This window comes from Phoca vitulina, unplaced genomic scaffold, assembly GCF_004348235.1.
Source record: "Phoca vitulina isolate PV1807 unplaced genomic scaffold, GSC_HSeal_1.0 scaffold63, whole genome shotgun sequence".
In the NCBI taxonomy this organism is placed as follows: Eukaryota; Metazoa; Chordata; class Mammalia; order Carnivora; family Phocidae; genus Phoca; species Phoca vitulina.
In genome coordinates this window covers 2,840,356-2,854,418 of record NW_022589766.1, presented here as the reverse complement: position 1 = coordinate 2,854,418, position 14,063 = coordinate 2,840,356, and the positions used below count along the sequence as shown (strand labels likewise).

The 14,063-nt window shown below is 41.4% G+C and overlaps 1 protein-coding gene across 3 annotated transcripts in view; it reads right to left on the bottom strand.

Moving 5' to 3' along the window:
- The window catches only part of UBXN2A (UBX domain protein 2A), a 33,136-nt gene extending 19,805 nt beyond the window's left edge, over positions 1-13,331 (bottom strand). Inside the window, exons 1-2 of one of the 3 annotated variants that reach the window (XM_032391602.1) lie at positions 13,057-13,331; positions 3,175-3,227 (exon numbers count right to left, since the gene is read on the bottom strand). In XM_032391602.1, the coding sequence (XP_032247493.1) occupies positions 3,175-3,215 (41 nt within the window). In that variant the 5' untranslated portion in view covers positions 3,216-3,227; positions 13,057-13,331. Of the gene's footprint in view, positions 1-3,174; positions 3,228-12,444; positions 12,529-12,661; positions 12,847-13,056 lie in introns of those variants that run through there. The other 2 variants (XM_032391600.1, XM_032391601.1) reach the window with 2 other exon arrangements.
- Positions 13,332-14,063: the final 732 nt, after the last annotated feature.

Below are 14,063 nucleotides of genomic sequence, written 5' to 3'. Positions count from 1 at the left end.
ACCTTGCGTGGCTGCTGCGAATACTGCCGCAAACACAAAAGCCGATGCCCGGTGCACAGTATGTGTCAGTACACATACTGACACACAGTATTTGATAGGAATCATTGTAACCACTGAATGCTCTCTGGTATTTGCCAGAAAAATTGGACTTTGGCTGCCTCCATCTTTTTTTTTTTTTTTTTTTTTAAGATTTTATTTATTTGAGGGGCGCCTGGGTGGCTCAGTTGTTAAGTGTCTGTCTTCAGCAAAGGTCATGATCCCAGGGTCCTGTGATCGAGCCCCTCATAGGGCTCCCTGCTCAGTGGGAAGCCCGCTTCTCCCTCTCCCACTCCCCCTGCTTGTGTTCCTGCTCTCGCTGTGTCTCTGTCAAATAAATAAAATCTTGGCGAAAAAAAAAAAAAGATTTCTCTTCAAGAAAATAAAAGCAGATGACAGAGTAGGAGCGGGGGAGGGGCAGAGGGACAAGATGAGGGACAAGTTCCTCCCCACTGAACGAGGAACTGGACACAGGGCTTGATCCCTGGACCCCAAGATCATAACCTGAGCTGAAAGCAGACGCTTAACCAACTGAGCCACCCAGGCGCCCCTGTCTGTCTCCATCTTTACCTCACTTTCTAGTTGGGTTCTTTCCAGATTGCTTCTTGGCTCAGGCAAAAGACCCTGCGGGCAAAGCATCCCCTGATGGGAACTGAAACTATCCCCTCAAGCAATAAGAACTGGCCTGAGCCAGCAAGACTCAGCCCATGATCGACTCTAAGACAATGATCAATTTGACCTTCACTGCCTACCTGTATGCACCCACCCACTTTTTTCCCCCAGTTTCCTTAAATAATGAAATGCTAGTCTGCTGTCTTTCTAGCATTGGCCTCACTGAAATAAATCCCTTTCCTGTTTCACTACCACTTGTTTCTCTGCCTTTGGATTTTGTCAGTGGCTAGTGCCTGACCCTGGTATGTTTGGGACCCCCAGAACCAGGTTCTCTCGCACCCCTGTGTCCTAGCTTTAAGAAAGCAGTTTATACACAATTACTAAGTAAGAAGTCAATAAAGCTGAGCATTCAAAGTAGCTTTAGTCCTTTATCCTATTTGATATGTAAATTCTATTAAGCCTCATTTTGTTAATTCAAGTCATTCAAACATTGAGTACCTACTATATGGTAGGTGGTAAGGAGATACAATGATGAGCAAGAAATAGTCTAGGTTTTTAAGACGTTCAGAGTACAGTGTGTGGAGATGCATTATAAACAGCTCTATGCCCACGAATTTGATAACTTAGATGAAATGGACCAATTCCTTGAAAGGGACAATCCACCAAAACTTACATTAAAGAGGAACATATACAAAGGCTTGTATCTATCAAGAAACTGAGTCTATAATTAACAATCTTCCAAAACACAGAGCACTAGGCACAAAAGATTTCATTAGTGGGTGGCTCAGTCAGTTAAGCTTAACCGGCCAGAACATCTGCTCAGGTCATGATACCAGGGTCTCGGGATGGAGCCGGGCGTGGGGCTCCCTGCTGAGGAGAGCGTCTCCTCCCCCTCCCTCTGCCTCTCAGCCCCATTTCCCCCACCCCGACCCACACGCACAGCGCGTGTGCATTCTCTCTCAAATAAATAAAATCTTAAAAAAATAAAAAGATTTCACTAGCAAATTCTATCAAACATTTAAGGAAGAAATGATACCAAGTCTCTACAATCTCTTCAAGAAAATAAAAGCAGAAGGAACACTTCTAACTCCCAACTCTTGGTTTTCACTCAGGTCATGATCTCAGGGATCGTGGGATCGAGTCCGACAACAGGCTCTGTGCTCAGCAGAGTCTGCTCAGGATTATCTTTCTCCCTTTGCCCCTTTCCCCACTCATATGTGCACAAGCACTCTCTCCCCCCCCCAAAATAAATAAATAAATCTTTAAAAAAAAAATAAATAAAACCAGACAAAGATATTTCAAGAAAGGAAAAAAACAGTATTGATGTAGTTTTTGAATGTAGGTGAGAATGTAGAGCCGAAAGCCAAGAAAAAATTCTTGAGACATCTTTGGTGCAAAAATGGTGATTTTATTAAAGCATAGGGAGAGGACCCATGGGCAGAAAGAGCTGCTGCCTCTGGGTTGTGAGGAGTGGCCGATTATATACTTGGGAAGTTGGGGAGGTAAGGAAAAAGGATGCCCCTACTCACCACTCCTCTTCAGTGCCATATTGCAAATCCTAGCTAAGTCAGTAAGACAAGTAAAGGAAATAAAAGGTATTCAGATTGGGAAGGAAGAAATAAAATTCTTTGTCTGCAGATGACATGACTGTCTACACAGAAAATCCCAAATACAACAACAACAAACTTCTGGAACTAATAAGCAATTTTAGCAAGGCTGTAGAATATAAGATTAATATATAAAAGCCAAGTGCTTTCCTATAAACCAGCAATAACAACTGGTACCTGGAATTAAAAACACAACACCTGGCTGGCTCAGATGGAAGAGTATGCAGCTCTTGATCTCAGGGTTGTGAGTTCAAGCCCCATATTGGGTATAGAGATTACTAAAAAAGGAAAAATAAGAGTAATAATAAATAATAAACTTAAATAAATAAAAGTACACCACCATATGCATCAGCAACATCTGTCAAACCCCAAAGAACTGTACAATACACAAAATGGGCCCAAATGTAAACCACAATTAATAATGTATCAATACTGGTTCCAAACTGTAATATACTACATAATACAAGATGTTAATAATATAGGAAACTGTGTGTGTGGTGGTGAAGGGGAGGGTGGGGTACAGGAACTGTGTATTTTCTGCTCAATTTTTTTTATAACCTAAAACTACTCTTAAAAATAAAGTTATTATTAATAATAATTTTTTTAAAAAGATTTTATTTATTTATTTGACAGAGAGAGACACAGCGAGAGAAGGAACACAAGCAAAGGGAGTGAGACAGGAAGAAGCAGGCTTCCCGCTGAGCAGGGGGCCCAACATGGGGCTCGATCCCAGGACCCTGGGATCATGACCTAAGCCGAAGGCAGACGCTTAATGACTGAACCACCCAGGCGCCCCAACCATTAGCTATTTAACTGAAAGACCCATAATGAAAACTTACTGTATCTGTCAGTGAAATGCAGTAAAAATAAATACTAAGAAATGCAGTAACAAAGAAATGCAAAGCTTAAATTAACTTACCATTCTTCTTTTATACTTTCGAGATTATCTACTTCTTTCATTCTTTTGCCTTACTGTAAAAGTAAAAATAAACAAAAGCTAAAGTCCTCAAGTATTAAAAATAAGGTCATTCTTATATATGCATTAATAATCTTTAACATAAGCTATTAGGTGTCCCTAAAGTAGCACTGAAAGGGTCTTAAGAACTTACGTGACCAAACTCAAAGCTGTCATTTTCATCTACAGAGTACAACAATAATAAAAAATAAATTTTGGAGTCCAATAATCTTCCAACAAAAGAAATTTTTTTTAGAACTATTTCTTAAGAATAATGATAAAAATCATAGTGTGCCCTTTGGTTTAACAAACAAAAGTGAATGAAACATTCTTACTCTCATTCTTACAATTCCTTGGGGAAGCAAACTGACGAGATGTACAGTGTACAATTCAGTGGCATCAATTACATCCACAATGTTGTCCAATCATTACCACTATCCATTTCCAAGACTCTTTCAACTTCCCAAAAAGAAACTCTGTACCCATTAAACAATAACTCCCTCTTCCTCTCTCTTCCCATGCCTAATAACCCCATTCTACCTTCTGCCTTTATGAATTTGCCTTGTATTTCACATAAATAGAATCATACATTTGTCCTTTTGTGTCTGGCTTATTTCATTTAACATAAATTCATTCCTTTTATGGCTAATATTCCATTGTATATATGTACATTTTGTTTACACATTCATCTGTTTTTTCCCAAGATTTTATTTATTAGAGAGTGCGTGCGTGCACATGCATGAGCAGGAGGGAGGGGCAGGCAGAGGGAGAAGCAGACTCCCTCTGAGCAGGGAACCAGATGTGGGGCTAGATCCCAGGACCCTGGGATCATGACCTGAGCCGAAGGCAGACGTTTAACCGTCTGAGCCACCCAGGCGCCCCTACACATCTGGTGATGGACATTTGGACCGTTTACACCTCTGGCTATTGTGAATAATTTTGTATTCCCTCCAGCAATGTACCAGGGTTCTAATTTCTCCACATCCTTGCCAATACTTGTTAGTTTGTTTTATTAAACAATACCCATCCTAATAAAGTGTATCTCATTGTGACTAGTGATGTCGAGCATCTTTTTCATGTGCTTATTGGCCATTTGTCTATCTTCTTTGGAGAAATACCTGTTCAGGTGCTTTGCCCATTTTTGATGTGTTTCGCCTGCTCTTTTTAAGTTGCATTTTTCTTGATTCAGCATTTGCTTGGCTGCTATACACCATGAGCTACTTTCCAGAGTTCTAAGTTGGTTCTAACAGTTTCTGCGTGTTTTTCAACGTTTCTGTGGGAACATGAGCTTGCAACTGCCTATTTTGCCATTTTGCTGATGTGACCATCAATATTAGTTTTTTTAAAGATTTTATTTATTTGAGAGAGAGAGAGCAAGAGAACAAGCAGGGGGGAGGAGACGGGAGCCCAGCGTGGGGCTCAATCCCAGCACCCTGGAATCATGACCTGAGCCTAAGGCAGATGCTTAACCAACTAAGCCACCCAGGCACCCCCTCAACTTTAATTTAAAATTGTTAAATCTCAGATCTATTTGGAACTTATCTTACAGTGATTCCACATGACAGTTGAGTTTACTGAACAGTCCATCCTAAAAAAAATAAAATAAAAGTCCATCTTTTATTATTTCTTTTTTTAGCTCTAAGTGTATGGACTCATGGGTTTTTGTTTTAGTCAATGTTTTGATGTTCCATTTATTTTGATGTTCCATTTCCCAGATTTGTCCAGTGGGAACCCCTTCAGTGTGATGTCCTTTTGATACGTATTCATCATCCTGTGAACACCTTCTTACTTTCTGGAGCAAGAAGATGCTCCAGGATCATTTGTTCTTTCTCTGCCCCAGCCCATGAATCAGACTTTTCTCTGAGAAGCCATAGTTACTTTTTTTTTTTTTTAACTGTATTTAGAAACCAAGATCTGGGTGTTTGGCATGTTTGTTTTTTCTACTGTGTTGTTGCTTCCAGGACCTCTCAGTGGACAGATGGCTTGGGACTACTTTAAACACTGATTTGTTCGCTTATTTCTTACAATATTTTCTTATAAAGGCAAAACACTGATAGAGAAAGTTTGGGAAAGAGAGAAAATAATCCATACTTTTATTACCCCCAACAATAACTATTTAAACTTTTGCTTCTTCCTGTCCATTTTTTCATACACATTCAAATGCATTGCTAGTATATTAATGATTTTTGTTTCCTGTATTTTTCATTTCTGTGCTTTTTCCATTTGGCTACATAAATTGCTTCATAATTATTTTTAAAGGATACATATTATTCCATCAGGCAGCTATACCATGACTACTGGAATTTAGTTCCCTTTCAATTTTTCCTAACAAATAACAGCTGTGGTGGGTAAATTCTGTGTATACAGCTTACTTTGCTGTTCCTTTAAATTCCCAAAAATGTGGAAAATCAGGGTGAAAAATATATGAATATTTCTATAACATGTAAATAGTGTATGTCTATATTTAAAAATGTAAGCACATTTGGAGGCACCTGGGTGGCTCAGTTGGTTAAGCGTCTGCCTTTGGCTCAGGTCATGATCCCAGAGTCCTGGGATTGAGCCCTGCATTAGGCTCCCTGCTCAGTGGGGAGCCTGCCTCTTCCTCTGCCTGCTGCTCCCCCTGCTTATGCTCTCTCTCTCTGTCAAATAAATAAATAAAATCTTAAAAAAAAAAAAAAAAAGTAAGCACATTTGAATAGAAGGCAAACCTGCAAAATAATAGCCAGTCTGAATGATCTTAGGGCCTGCTAATGGAGCTGGGCCAATAACCACAGCAATTTGTGTTGAGCACTAATTCCCACTTAGCCTCAGTTTTGCTAGGAGTTAAAGTAGGATAGTGGACTCTGCTCTGGAAAATATCCTATCATTGAAAGTTGTTATAGGTACCTCTAGCTTTAATTATGAATTGAATATAAATTGATAGCAAATTTATTTCCTAACCCTTTCATGAGACAATTGTGAAAAATTCTGAAAGACAAGGAGAAACAGAAAGGCAAGGAAAAAGGAGGAAATGCAATGGGGCTGAGGAGTGAGTGTGGAATATAAAGTGAGGGACAGCAACATCAATGGCATCCCAACATAACTTCAGACTCTGCCCTGTAGCTGGAGAGTAAAGTAGGACTCACTAAAGCCACAGCACCCAAGAGGACGGCATCCAACAATTAAGGCAAATTGGATGTCTCTACTGTATCAAGTTATTTTGTATTTCTAATTCTTAATCCTTCCTGTAATGCTTTTCCAAAATTATTCTCTAAACTTAAAAATGCAAATAGACCATTTCATTCAAAGAATCTTAGTCAATATTAATTATGTGTAAGGCACCTAATTAGGCATTAGATTTACAAAGTAATAAAGCAGACAAGAAGATTTTTTTGTACCAATAATTTACATAGATTATAAAGATTTATATAGATTAAATAGATTATATGTAAACTCTATGCTTTAAAAATGCAGCCATGGGGCACCTGGTTGGCTCAGTAGGTTAAGCATCTGCCTTCAGCTCAGGTCATGATCCTGGAGTCCCAGGCTCGAGTCCCATGTCTGGCTCCCCGCTCAGCGGGGAGTCTGCTTCTCCCTCTCCCTCGACCCCTCCCCCTGCTCCTTCTCTCTATGTCTCTCTCTCACTCACTCTCTCAAATAAATAAATAAGTAAAATATTAAAAAATAAATAAAAATGCAGCCATTAAAAATGATTGTTAAATATAAGATACAATATTGTCAATGTTCTTTTGAGTTTGCAATGTTTATTACAGTTATTGGATAAATATAAGCACCATCTTTGGACTGAGGATGGACCTGAGGTCTAAAGGGAAAAAAAAATAAGTGTATATTTTTACTCATTGTATAGAAAAAATCTGAACTAAAACCATTAAGAGGATGTGAGAAGGTAAAGGAGGTAAACATAAGAAAGCTAAGATGGTTATCTATCCTAATAGCAATACAAAAGGCAATGTTCAAAAATAAGGACTCAAAATGTACATGTTGTTTAGAAATATAACTGTAAATAACAGAAAAAACAGCTAAGTTCAAAGTAGTTGTACTTAGGGAAAGGGAATGGGAGCATTTATAGTTTTCTAATACTTCTGTCTTTTAAACTACATGTATATATTATTCTAATGTAAAATAATTAAATGTCATTACATCACATGCCCTCCTTAATGTCCATCACCCAGTTACCCTATTCCCCTATCCCCCTCCCCTCCAGCAACCCTCAGTTTGTTTCCTATGATTAAGAGTCTCTTATGGTGGGCGCCTGGGTGGCTTGGTTGGTTGAGCTTCTGCCTTCAGTTCCGGTCTTGATCCCAGAGTCCTGGGATGAGCCCCACATCGGGCTCTCTGCTCAGCGGGGAGCCTGCTTCTCCCTCTCCCTCTGCCTGCTGCTCCCCCTGCTCTCTCTGTGTCAAATAAAAAAATAAAATCTTTAAAAAAAGTCTCTTATGGTTTGTCTCCCTCTCTGATTTCATCTTGTTTTATTTTTTTCCTCTCTTCTCCTATGATCCTGTTTTGTTTCTTAAATTCCACATATGAGTGAGATCATATGATGATTGTCTTTCTCTGATTTACTTTGAACTTTTAGTTTTGATTTCACTAATTAAACTTTTAAAAACATTTATATATTTACTGAACCTCCCACCACCATGTGCAAGGCACTGGTTTAGAATTAATGAAAGAAGGGTTAATGGGACAGACACAATCTCTTACGGAGTTTGCAGACTAACAAGGAAAAATATACTGAATTACTAATAGCAAACATGGCATAGAATTATGAAGTAAAAACAATCTAAGATAGGGGCGCCTGGGTGGTCAGTCATTAAGTGTCTGCCTTCGGCTCAAGTCATGATCCCAGGGTCCTGGGATCAAACTCCCCATCGGGCTCCCTGCTCAGTGGGGAGCCTGCTTCTCCCTTTCCCACTCCCCCTGCTTGTGTTCCCTCTCTCACTGTCTCTCTCTGTCAAATAAATAAAATCTTTAAAAAAAAAACTAGGGGCGCCTGGGTGGCTCAGTCATTAAACGTCTGCCTTCGGCTCAGGTCATGATCCCAGGGTCCTGGGATCGAGCCCCGCATCGGGCTCCCTGCTCCGCGGGAAGCCTGCTTCTCCCTCTCCCACTCCCCCTGCTTGTGTTCCCTCTCTCGCTGTCTCTCTCTGTCAAATAAATAAAATCTTAAAAAAAACAAAACAAAAACAAAAACAAAAAACAATCTAAGATGGACATAAAGTCATTATTTTAAAGAGTCATCATTTTAGGTATTTATCCTAAATTAGTATTATGTAATAAACCATGTAAAATCTATTTATATCAGCTGAGTGAACTTCTACAATCATCACAGTCATGTGACACAAATGAACCTAAGTCATGCACTGTACTATAGAGAATAAAAAAAGCCATGTGACAAATGTCTACTTTACCAGCATGAAGCTTGGTATTAGAAAGGACAGATGAATAGAATTTCCTTCATTTTGCTTCAGTTTACTTCCAATTAGTACCACTACCATCTTATATTTGTACTGTGTATCACAGTTTACCAAACACCTTCCCAATTATTATCCCACTTACTCCCAACAACTGCAGTGATAAAATCAGTCAGGAGAGAGACTAGATTGAGCTTTTTGGAACATATCCACTGAAAGGAAAAATCCAGTCAAAATAGATTCAGACTACTAAGAAAAGGAGTTTTTTTGATGTATACATTAGAATTCAAACAGAAAAAAATCTGCATATTACCAATTGTATTTATTTTTGTAAATGCACATGACAGGCTGCATTTTTTTTTTTTAAGATTAAGGTTTTGTATCAAGATATTCCAAGGAGTATGCTATCTTTGTGTAGAAGCTGAAGTTTCTCCATAGGGATAAAGCCATTCCTGGCATTAAACACAGGGCAAAGGAACCGATGGATCACATTTCCATGTGGAGTCCTTTTCACGTAGATCTTCTATGGAATGGGAGTAGGACACCAAGCCTCCAAGAGCAAACAAACTATGGTAGGATCAAAATCAAACACTTTAAAAGACAGTTTGTATATTTAAAGAATTCTAGTTTTCTGTTAAATAATAAAAAATGAAAAATTTTGGAAAGTTTCAGCTTATCTTAGTTGCAGAGTAACTGAAAATACTTTTTTGTCTTCTCCTAGACAAACTGTTATTGAGGAAGTTAAATACCCCTAAGGACCAAAGTGATAGTGACAAAAGTAATTTCAATGAAAAAATCCTAGGGGGAATTGGGGCACTTTAGCAGAGGTTGTCAAGGTCACTAAGGGATCCTTTGACACCAAGACATTTTCATTCCAGGGCTGAATTCCAGGACTGAAGTGTTATCTACCTTGCAAAACCCAGCTCAAATACCATTTCCTTTAGAAAACTTTCCACAATTTCTCTGAAAGACTAAATATAAAATTATTAGTAGAGTGAGGAGAGATCAACTATGTACCCTTAGAATGTGCTCTATCTTCACAGCCGTAACTCTAGGCCCAAATATCACCTCTTGGTGGTTTCCTCACTCCATTCTTGTCCCCACTCAAGGGAGTTTCTACACAGGAGTAAGGATGACCTCTCTCTCTCTCTCTCTCTCTCTGTATATATATATATATATACACACATACACTCTACCCCCAACATGGGACTCAAACTCACAACCCTGAGATCAAGAGTCTCACGCTCTACTACTGGGCCAGCCAGATGCCCCCAGGATGACCTTTCTGATTAAGATACAAATTTGAGGGGCGCCTGGGTGGCTCAGTCATTAAGCGTCTGCTTTCGGCTCAGGTCATGATTCCTGGGTCCTTGGATCGAGCCCCGCATCGGGCTCCCTGCTTGGCGGGAAGCCTGCTTCTCCCTCTCCCACTCCCCCTGCTTGTGTTCCCTCTCTCGCTGTGTCTCTGTCAAATAAATAAATAAAATCTTTAAGAAAAAAAAAAAGATACAGGGGCGCCTGGGTGGCTCAGTCGTTAAGCGTCTGCCTTCGGCTCGGGTCATGATCCCTGGGTCCTGGGATTGGGCCCTGCATCGGGCTCCCTGCTCCACAGGAGGCCTGCTTCTCCCTCTCCCACTCCCCCTGCTTGTGTTCCTGCTCTCGCTGTCTCTGTCAAATAAATAAAATCTTTAAAAAAAAAAAAAATAAAATAAATAAAAAGATACAAATTTGAGGGCTCCCTGCTCAGCGGGGAGCCTGCTTCTCCCTTCCCTCTGCCCCTGGGCCTGCTTGTGCTGTGTCAAATAAATAAAAAATAACATCTTAAAAAAAAAGATTCCCTGCTTAAAACATTTCAATGACCATCCAATGCTCTTCAAATAAGGTCCAAATATTCTGGGAAATATTACAGAGAAGTTCACTGTACTGTTATCTCATCACATTTCAGTAGTTTGAAAATTTCACTATAAAGCTTAAAGGTAAAGAAAAAAAAGCCAGTCCCAAATTCTTAACGTTGCTTAAAAGACCTGGCATCATCTCTCTTGCCCCTTTTTGCATTCCACACTAAATCCAACTGCTTTGACCTTTCAGTTCCTTAAATTTCCCTGAACCTCCCTCTGGGGAACCTATTTCCTTTGCCTGGACCTTTCTTCCCTCCTTTGGGGGGGGTCACCTTTAACTAATTCGTATTTACCCATAACATCTTAACTGGAAGATTACTTTACTAAGAAAACTTTAACTGATTTCCCAAGCTGGTTATCCCCTTGTTACAAGTTCTCACAATATACTATATTCTTCCTTTTTAAGCTTCTGTCTAGGTTTACTGGCATTTGAACTGCAGAAGTCCACTTATATGAAGACTTTTTTCTATAAATACAGATATTTCTAAATATAGTACATTTATAAATGTACTATATATAAATATAAATGTACTATATATACTATATATCTTTATATAATATATGTAATATACTATAAGCATAGTATATATAATATACTGTAAGTATAGTATATTAATGTATTATATACATAGTATATAGTATATTATAAATGTATTTTCTCTTCCTTATTATGATTTTCTTCATAACATTTTCTTTCCTCTAGTTTACTGTAAGCAAACACCATAATACATATAACATACAAAATACGTGCTAATTGACTTTAAGGCTTTCAGTCAGTAGTAGGCTGTAAGTAGTTAAGTTTTTGGGGAATCAGAATTCATACACAGATTTTCCACTGTGTGGGGGTTGGCACCCCTAACACTCCCACCATTGTTCAAGGGTCAACTGATGAGACTTTTGTGATTAGTTGTTTAACCTAATAGCAATGTAAAGTCCTTAAAGGCAAAATCTATAGGGATCAAAAAAAAAAAAAAAAAAAGAAAAGAAAAAAATAATCTATAGGGGTCACCTTGGTATCGTGGGCAATCACCAAACAGTAGGTATTAAAAATTTTGAATAAATTAGGTAATTAACATTAAGCACTGAGTAAAGTATGAATGTGAAGTATTTACCACAGTGTAGGGCTAAGAGTCAGTACTCAACAAATTGGAGTTTCTGTTAATACTGTATTCTGCCTCGTATCATTACTACTTGTGTGCTTAATCACTCTCTCCAACCTGCACACCATTCCTCCTGTTTTTGGATGCCATCAGTGCATAGCACTAACTTCAGCGGTATAGATGCTCAATATTCACTGAATTTAACTGCCTTTAAAATCAATACGCCTTTCTGCATATTTACACAGAAGACATAACAACATCAACTTTTAAGTAGTTTTCCCCATTAAAAACTAAACTGTAATTTAAAAACGTATAAAACACTCCCCAAACACACTTGAGCCATGACTTTGAAACACGGAGGCCGATTTTCACGTGTTCATACAATGTCATACTTTTCAGTTCCACACTGACATCAATAGACTGTCAGTTTCCTCTTTATTTGCCATTATCTCCTGTGATGTACGAGGGAACCGATGTTGGACGCCACCCTAACGTTCCTTATTGCTAACAAGAAATTGCAAGTAAAAAGACGCACATACAAAAAATTAAACATGGAAAACAGCAAACTCGAAACCTACAAAAAGACTGTCGTGGGAGACTACCACCACTACGTGGTGAAGCTACCTGAGAAATGGCCACCCCAAACAAACGTGCTGTATTTCTGCACCGTGCTCCAGCAGCGCACGCCTTTGGAAATGGGGGCATTTTAAGTGCACCTAACTCGAAGTTTCCGAGCGCCCCCAGAACGGCAACCCTCCGCGGTGCTGGCACGGAGCTCGCCACGCAGGACGCAAGCACAGGCAGCAGGCCGGAGCCGCGGCTCACCTGAGCTGGCCAGAGTCTGGCCCCGACCGCCGCCGCCAGCGTCGCCGAAACAGCCCGGACCCCGGCCTCACCGAGAGTGCCCCGAGCGCTGCGGCTCCGCCCGACCCAACGACAACCCCCCCGCGCCCCGCCCGGGAAACGCCCGCCCACGCCCGGCGGCGAGCCAACGTCCCAGCCCCTCACCCCGCCGAACGCAGCGCGGCCCCAGCGCACTCACCTCCGGGCACGGCCGCGCTGCCGCCTCCCGGCCTGGTCCTCCGTTCGCTCAGGGGCCGCGGGCGCCACCGCTGCTGTCGGGCTGGAGCCCCTCAGACGGGGAGCACCGCCGCCCCCAGACCCGCTGAGGCTCGCGGGCCGCGCCGCTAGGACCCGGCCCGCCTCCCTGGGCCTCCGCCGCCGGGCGCCGAGCGCGCGCCGAGCAGGCTCCGCGCAGCCCCAAGAGCGCGCGCGCGGGGGTGGGGCCGCCGCCGCCGCCTCAGGCCTCGGCTGACGCGCACTAATGGCGGCCGTCTCCTGTCTGCCGCGGGCGCCGCCGCTGGCTGCCTTCTCACCCGGCCCGGAAAATGCTGGGAGCGAGGTGTGGGCCCAACGGAGAACCCAGCGTCTACTTACCTCTCTACCTTTCCAGCCTCTGATTGAGTCCGCGGAGAGATTTCCCTGCATTGTGACAACGCTGAACTTTACCCGAGCCGAGCCCTGTGATTCTGGAAAGCGACGGTTAAAGAAATCCTCCCACCCTTTTGTGCTCCTGAAAGGGTTTACCGCGGGGAACCATCCTTCCCCGTGTAACTCAGATATGACTCACGCGTGCACCCTTGTTTTTACCTATGACAGGTCAGACACAGACCGTCCACATTCCCTTCGGTTTTGCCTCGTAAATGGTAAGGTGAACTGATGGCACTCACTGACCAATCTGGACGAAATACGGGCTACCTTGACTTGACCAAACTTTAGTTAAGCTGCTCTCCTTCCACCAGGCCCCTAAACTTTGACCCACCATCAGCCTGAGCCGGTCTGCAACCCCTTCTTATCCACCACTCCTGAAAAATCGGCTCACCTTCGTGCAAAACACTGATGTGCTGGGTGGTCACTGCCACCTCCCCCCTTTCCTCCCACTCCCCCACACCCAGTTCTTTCTAGTCTTTGTTCACTTCTCCCTGTGAAAGAAAAGCCCTTTTTTGCCTGACCTTGGATACAGTTGCCGAGCTCCTGGTCAGAGTTCCCCTAGAGGAATAGTCACCCCTCACCCTCCACACCTCACCGCAATAGTCCTTTTACCTCTTCCTATCTCATGAAGCTGCCCTAGTCTAGGTATCTCATATAACTGGAATCATACAATATTTGTCCTTTTGTGTCTGCCCTTACTACACTTAGCATTATGTTTTCAAGGCTCATCCATGTTACGGCAGGTATCAGGATTTATTCTTTTTTATGCTGAAAAATATTCCGTTGTTGTATATACCCCCTTTTGTTTATCCACTCACCTGCTGATGGACATTTGGATTGTTTCCACTTTTGGCTCTTGTGAACAATGGAGCTGTGAACATCTGTATACAAGTACCTGATTAATCTCTTGCTTTCAATTATTTTGTATATATCTAGATGCAGAATTACTGGAT